At 39.8% G+C, this 7913-nt stretch overlaps 1 protein-coding gene across 1 annotated transcript in view; it reads left to right on the top strand.

Moving 5' to 3' along the window:
• LOC103211704 (zinc finger protein 345-like) overlaps positions 1 to 7633 on the top strand; it is a 50068-nt gene extending 42435 nt beyond the window's left edge. The window contains 5 exon segments of the mRNA XM_042783259.1: positions 423 to 549; positions 1549 to 1696; positions 2280 to 3713; positions 3880 to 4063; positions 7439 to 7633. Of these exon segments, the coding sequence (XP_042639193.1) occupies positions 423 to 549; positions 1549 to 1696; positions 2280 to 3713; positions 3880 to 4063; positions 7439 to 7633 (2088 nt within the window).
• Positions 7634 to 7913: the final 280 nt, after the last annotated feature.

Here is a 7913-nt window from a genome sequence, read left to right as displayed (position 1 = left end):
GTTCACTCTGGGACTAACATTTTGTTTGAGCATTCTGGTGGGTCTTGTTGAAGGAAGTGACATTGCTGTTTTGTTCCAAAAGAATTTATCTGAATGTTGATCTACAAGTGAAGATTTTGATTTGTTGAACATTTCTCCAATTTCTGGTATATGTTCTGAGTGTTCTAGTTCATAAAGATAGAATAAGAGTGGAATTGGTCACCAAGTGTAAAGAAATATCAGTATGTTGGAAGTATTGTTAAATCTATGACACCAGATGCAGGGAGTGAATGCAGACAGTGGTGGAATGAGCCTGATGCCTGAACCCTAGAGTAGGCCTTAGTACACCCCAGAACCTTGTGTCAAATCTCTATGAATTCTCAGTTCCCCAGAACTGTCGGCATATGAAACCTTGCTCAATAAGAATTTGTGTGGTGTTTTAGGACTCAGTAGTCATTGAGGATGTGGCCGTGGACTTTACCCAGGAAGAGTGGGATTTGATGGATGTTGCTCAGAGGAAACTCTACAAAGATGTGATGATGGAAACCTTCAGAAACCTGGTCTCAGTAGGTAAGTATGATGTCATTTGTAAATTTATTATTAAGTGAGCATGTATATCCTATTCAGCAACCTTGCTCTAGTATTTGCACTGAAGAGTGGGACTGCATTGTTATACAGGACAGGCTTGATCATTTCATCTATGGATCTTAAATATCCTGGCTCTCTCTGTGCATAAAGCTGATGTATTAATCTGGGTTTTTGTTTGTCTTGTTAAAAGCCTTGAGGCTCTTTCAGTATAAGAATTGAATTCAGGCATTACTTTAGAGCACAGAGAAAAGACATATTGTTTAGGACCTTATAAAATGTTTCACTGTGTTTATTAGAAGTGACACATGATTATTTTGCTGCAAATAAATTCACACCTGCCCATCACCAGAGACTCTGAAGGCTGAAGTATTGTCTCAATGTCAGGAAAATATTAATTATTTTTCACTGTTTTTCCTCATGCTGTGCCCTTCATGCTGTGCCTTTCTCCATGAGCACCATGTCAGCAACACCCATTTGTTATGCAAGAAAATCAAGAGAAATACCTGAGGAGAGTGAAAATAGGACATGCAGAGCAACTGTGTCAGGGACCACCAGATAGGGAAGAATCTTTTGAAGGAGCAGCTCTGGATAGAAGGAATTGGATTTAAATAAATTAGAAAAGTCAGTTTTGTGTTGAAGAGACTGAACTTAACAGGCCTGATCTTACTCTTCTTACTTTGACCAGTCCCCTCACACCTGTGTTCATGGAGAAATATCTTCTCTCTTTCCTCTGACATATACGTTGAGCATTTCCTTGTAATGTGTCCAGTTTTTGTACGTTTCTCTCTTAATTACACTCTATTTGTTTTACTGTTGTTCTCAAAATTCAGTTTTCCTAGAAAATTGCCTTTTGGCCATTACTAAAGACCTAAAAGAGTGAACTGTATCATTCTTTCTTTGCTCACAGCTGCCTTTTTCCTCCTAATAATTTCTTTCCTTTTTGTTTCATGGTGTGACCCTCAATTTCAACTATTGGGCCAGTTTCTGAAAGGTTGAGTGATGGAGAAAAGTTATCAAGTGAATATCTAATGCTGGGATTCATGAAGAATAACACATGGTTCTCCAAGTTAAATGTCAGTGAATTGAGTGGCTTTGCAGATCAGCATAAAAATCAAGGAAGATGTGTGAGGTGAGTATCATTCACATGAGAGAGCAGTGCCTCAGGAGAAAATATTAAGATGTCATGACATTAAACTTATTGTTTGTGTGTGTGTGTGGTGCTCTGGTGGCATCATGGATAATGCATTTGGCTGCTAAGCAGAAGGTCAATGGTTTCAACCCTACCAGCCGCTCTGCAGAAGGAAGATGCTGTAATCTACTTCATAGAGATTTATAGTCTCAGAAACACAGTGGGGTTTGCAGTGAGTTGCAGTTATCTCGATGGCAGACAGTTTTTGTTTTTTCCTTTTTTTATGTGTGTGTGTGTGTGTGTGTGTAAAACTAGTTCTCACATTGTATGTTCACATTATTTTCATGGTATATTTTCATGAATATGAGTTAGATATTCAATATTTGAAATATATTTCCCTTATACATAAATATAAAAAAGCTTTATATTTTGGAAAAACTAACACTAATGGTAGATTCTCTGCAATATAATTAAACCTATGAAAAATGGGACAACTTAGAACAAAAATTATAAAAATTCACTGTGTTTGGTAATAGCGGAATGGGAACAAATTTAATCCTATTATGCTTCCTGTTTTTAACAGAAGGCGTATGATAAAGAACCTCTTTGAAAGTATTGAAGAAAATCAAGGTGGAAAAACCTTCAGCCTCATTCCAAAACTTCCTGTGTTCAAAAGAACTGCTACTGTTATAAATTCTTCTGGATGCCATGAGTGTGGAAAATCCTTCAGTGACCGTTCATCACTTAAACATCGTATCTGTCACTGTGGTTGCAAAAGTTACCAATGTAAGAAACGTAGAGAAGCCTGCACTTGTCCCTTGGACCTAAGCACTCCTGTAAGAACCCTTCCTGAAGAGAAACACTATGAATTTAGCAAATATGAGGAAAATTTCTGTTGTTTATCATCCTTGTGGACACATATAAGAGGTTGTAAGTATGAATGTAAGGAACGTTGGAAGAGCTGTCCCTCATCATCCGTTTTACATAAAAAATGTCATACTGTAGAGAAACCTTATAAATGTAAAGAATGTGGGAAAGCCTTCATTCGTCCCTCGTCCCTCACTGCACATACAAGAACTCATAGTGGAGAGAGGCCTTACAAATGTAAGGAATGTGGACAAGCCTTTAAATATTCCCCAGACCTTGCTATACATACCAGACTTCACACGGGAGAGAAGCCTTATGATTGTAAAGTATGTGGAAAAGCCTTCCGTCGTCCCTCAGCCCTGAGTAGACATAAAAGAACTCACAGTGGAGAAAAACCTTTTGAATGTAAGGAATGTGGACAAACTTTTACACATTCCTCAGGCCTTGCTTCACATATAAGAATTCACACTGGTGAGAGGCCTTATGAATGTAAAGAATGTGGGAAAGCCTTCAGTCATCAGTCCTCCCTCACTACACATGCAAGAACTCACAGTGGAGAAAGACCTTATGAATGTAAGGAATGTGGACAAGCTTTTATACATTCCTCAGGCCTGACTAACCATACAAGAGTTCACACTGGAGAGAAGCCTTATAAATGTAAAGAATGTGGGAAAACCTTCAGGCAAACCTCATCCCTCACTATACACATGAGAACTCACAGTGGAGAAAGACCTTATGAATGTAAGGAATGTGGGAAAGCCTTTAATCGATCCACAACTCTAATTTCACATGCAAGAATCCACACTGGAGAGAAGCCTTATGTATGTGAGGAATGTGGAAAAGCATTTAGTTGTTCCTCACACCTTGCTGTCCATAAAAGAATTCACACTGGGGAGAAGCCTTATGAATGTCCAGAATGTGAGAAATCCTTTCGTAGTTCCTCAACCCTTGCTACACATATGAGAGTTCACAACGGAGAGAAGCCTTATAAATGTAAAGAATGTGGGAAAGGCTTTTATCGGTATTACTGCCTCGCTGGCCATTTAAGAAAGCATAATGGAGAGAAGCCTTATGAATGTAAGGAATGTGAGAAAGCATTTACTCATTATTCATCCCTTGCTAGACATGTAAGAACTCATGGTGGAAAGAGGCCTTAAGGGTGTGTGAAGAGTGTGGGAAAACCTTTAGTTTGTCCTCCTCCCTCTCCAGACATGTAAGAACTCACAGTGAAGAAAGGCTTTATAAATGTATTGATTGTGGAGAAGCCTATAAAATTTCCTCAGTCCTTACCAGAAAAAAGTTTACACGTGAGAGAGACCTAATGAATGTAAGGAATGTGGGAATACCTTTTAACAGTCCTCCCACCTCACTAGCCATTTAAGAAGGCACACTGGAGAGAAGCCTTATGAATGTAAGGAGTGCAGGGAAGCCTTTAGGCACTCCTTATCCCTCACAAGTCATAAAAACTCACAGGGAGGCCTTATGAATCTAAAGAAAGTTGTAAGTCCCCTAGTAACTCCTTACACCTGGCTAGAATTATAAGAGCACAGAGTGGAGAGACTTCAGGAATGTATGGGATGTGGGAAATCCGTTAGTGAGTCCTCATTCTTTACTAGGCACATAACTCATATTGGGGAGAGATCTTGTGAATATAAAGAATATGGGAAAAGCTTTAGTCCTCACTGAACCTCAGTAAAATCAAATGTGGAGAGACATGAATATAAGGAATGTGACACAGCTGTTATTCATAGCTCTGACTCAACAGCAGTGGTTTTGTTTTTTTATCTTACAAGAATACAAAATAAGGCATAGTGAAAAGAAAGGTGATGGATGTAAAGAAACTAAAGAAAAGCCTTTAGTTATTGCTTCTCTTCTGTAGGCATACTAAATTACAGTGGGCTCTTCTCAGTCAAGCATACCTCTGCAGTTTGATTCCCCACTGTTGTCCTTTCCACTGACAGCTGGCCCAACTCATGGCCTGTGTAGCAGCCCAATCAGTTCTCTTAGCTGCTGCTTAGCACCAGTTTTCTGTTACCACCTTTTCCACTGCCATCTCTCTGTTCCTGAGGGGCTTTCTAGGTGTTACAGCTCTTGCCTCATATTACAACTCTTTTAGGAAGTTCCCGCCTCTATTTCTGCCCCCTTTTGGTGTTGCCACTTATGTAAGCAAACTCCTTGTCAGTTTGAAGCCATAGTGCTCTCTACAGAGCAGTGATTCACCAAAACACTTGGTGGGCTGCAAGTCACCCAATCCTATCTGGTGTATTGTGAAGCCATTGTTTGAATAGCAGTTGACTGATCTCTGTGAGATGTGTTAAACAAACCAATTATAGGGGAGACCGTGGCACAACCAGTAAAAAGCCACATACTTTTTTACAGAACTGCAAACCCAGAGCCAGAATGACCATGTATAGGAGAAACCCATGGCCCTGCAGAAGAGTATAAAATAGTGTGAACATAATGCTGTCAGTTTGTGAAATATTTGTCTATTAATGTACATTTTATAAATGTCAGCAGTGTTGCAGAGACAGTCAATTCTAGAACATTAACAGAGATTCTCCCCTGAAGGTGATAATTAGGGTTGAATTCTTCTCTCACTTTGCTTCTCCTTGGATTTCAATATTTTTACATTCATTGTTCATTTTCTGTGAAATTTTTTACATTTATTTTTGTTGTTGTTTAAAAACAGTAATTTAGTTTTGGAATCTGAGTGGATGAGCTCTGGTGGCATAGTGCCTAAGGCATTTGACTGCTAACCAAAAGGCTGGTGGTTCAAACCCATCAGTCACTCCTTGGAAGGAAAGTTGGGCAATCTACTTCCATAATGACACTGTCTCAGAAACCCAAAGGGGTTGCTATGAGTTGGAGCCGACTTGATGGCAGTGGTTTTAATTTTCATAATCATTTGCAAAATGAAAGTACAGAACCAAAATTCTCCCTGGTGCTGCCCCTTCTTAGACAGACTTTCACCTGGCCGTAAATCCTTACCAGCTGTCCCTCTACATACATTGTATTGTATGTGTAGCTTTTTGACTCTAGCTCCTTTCACATAACGTAATGTGTTTGAGAATCATCCATGTTGATGGGTGTACCTCTGTCTGTTGTTGTTGTTTGCCTTTGAGTCGACCCCGACTCATAGCGACCCCTCCTTGGGTTTCCGAGGCAGTATCACTACGGAAGTAGGAATGCCCAACCTTCCTTCCGAGGAGTGGCTGGTGGGTCTGAACCGCCAGCCTTCTGGTTAGCAGTCAAGTGCCTTAGCCACTATGCTACCAGAGCTCCTAGTCTAGAACCCTTTAATTGATGGTTAGAATTCCATTGTAAGGCCATGGCATAGTTGGTCTTCTTGACAGTTTAAGGACATTTGTATTCATGGTTATTATGAATAAAGCTGATATTTACATTCTTGAACAATCTTTATGTTGACTTAATTGTGTATATCCAAAGGAGGAGTGTTACTGTCATATGGCAGATGTATGTTTCACTGTATAAGAAACTGTCTATGTGTCCTTAAAGAGGCTGTGCCATTTGTATTGTCACTAGCAATCCACAACTGCAGTTACATTGAGATCTGGAGAGGCTGATTTCTTGTGTAATCAGTAGTACAGTTCCATTTGGCACTGGTGTCAAGTGGAGGAAGGCATTCAGTGGGGTGAGTATCTTAGTTTCTTAGTGCTGCTTAGAAATCATACTTGTGACATGATTGGCTTAAGACACCATACAATAATGGGGCCTCATTAACAAAAACCCTGTTCCCATTGGGATTACATCCACAGTTATACCCACTGCCCTTGAGTCCATTCTTACTCACAGCCACCCTTTATGACTGAGTAGAACTGCCCCATAGGGCTTTCAAGGCTGTAAATCTTTACAAAAGTAGACTGCCTCATTGTTCTCCCATGGAGCAGCTGATGGCTAAGAACTGAGGACCTTTTGGTTAGCAGCTTAATGCATGAACCACAACTCCACCAAAGGTCCTTACCCACAGTTACAGGGGTATTTACAGCACATATTTTTGGGGAACACAATTCAGTCTGTAATAGTTCATCTGACAGGCATCCACACATCTGCTGAGGGGAGAGACTATCCTGTAGGAATCTCAATGAGACCCATGTGCATGGGATGTCAGGCTTTCCCACCTGACACTGCCAGCCCGGTCAGAACTCGGGCTAACCAAGTCTTTTGGAAAGAAAATGTCTACAAGGTTCCCAGCTGCTGGAAGTGGCCTGAGGCCTTCCCCATTTCTGTTTCTATTGTGGAAACCACAAGTGGATGTGGACATCTGAATTAGGTCAGCTGTTGTGCAGCCAGCTTACCACTCACAGTCTCCAATCCTGTGTCTGATGTGTGATTGCTGGATTTATGGTAAACTTACATTTAGCTTTCTAAGAAAATGCCAGAGTTTCCAACATGGTCATATGATTTTGTATTCTCTGTTGCTCGACTTCCTTGCCAGCAGTATTTTGGATATTAGCTCATGTAGTAAGTTTATAGTATTATCTCAGTTGTGGTGTAATTGTCAATTCTTTAATGACATGCATCTTTTCATACGTTCATTTGTCACCTTCTTTGGTGAACTATGGTTTCAGATATTCTGCCTATTTTGTTAATTTTTTTTTTTTTGGTTTTTGTTGCTGGATTTGTACAGTTCTTTGAATACTTTGGAAATATGTGTTACAGATGTTATAGTATACTTTGATATCTAGTGTGGCTATTACCCTATTTTTGTTTTTTCTCCTTGGTGATTTTCTGGATATTTTTCTGTGTTTGCATTTCCAAATAATTTTTTTTTGAAATGAATTTGTTATGAATTACCTTAATGCCACAGAGTTGATGCATTAATTGGGATTTAATTAAATTTAGAACCTAACTTAGGAAGACTTGGCATCATTATGGTATTCAGAGGTCCCATCCAATAACGGAGGAAGACATCATCTGATGATTGTCTACAAGACAAAGAATGGAAGTATCCCTGACAGACATGAGAAACTAGGAGTAAAGCTCACAAAGGGAATCCACATGGCCGAGACCCAGATTTTGCCTTTGACCTTGGGATCTGTGAGAAAATAAATTTCTGTTCTTTGCAGGTGTTTATATTATAGTAGCACTAGGGAACTAATGTTTGCCTTCCACCTGATCAGTTCCTGGCACTGCACCTCCTGTCTGTCAATGTGGTTTGCATGTCACTGTGATGTTGATCATGTTTTATTGGAACTTTCAGACTAAGGTGCACTAGGAAGAAAGGCCTGGTGATCTAGTTCTGAAATGTCACAACCATTGAAAACCCTATGGAGCCCAGTTGTAAAAATGGCATGGTGGAGGTGTCTAACTTTTAATTTCACAAAAGGGA

Source organism: Orycteropus afer, unplaced genomic scaffold, assembly GCF_000298275.1.
Source record: "Orycteropus afer afer isolate SDZICR_OR568_19922 unplaced genomic scaffold, OryAfe1.0 scaffold00774, whole genome shotgun sequence".
Classification (NCBI taxonomy): domain Eukaryota; kingdom Metazoa; phylum Chordata; class Mammalia; order Tubulidentata; family Orycteropodidae; genus Orycteropus; species Orycteropus afer.
Note: the sequence above shows the minus strand (reverse complement) of the source record. Positions and strands in the feature narration are given on the sequence as shown.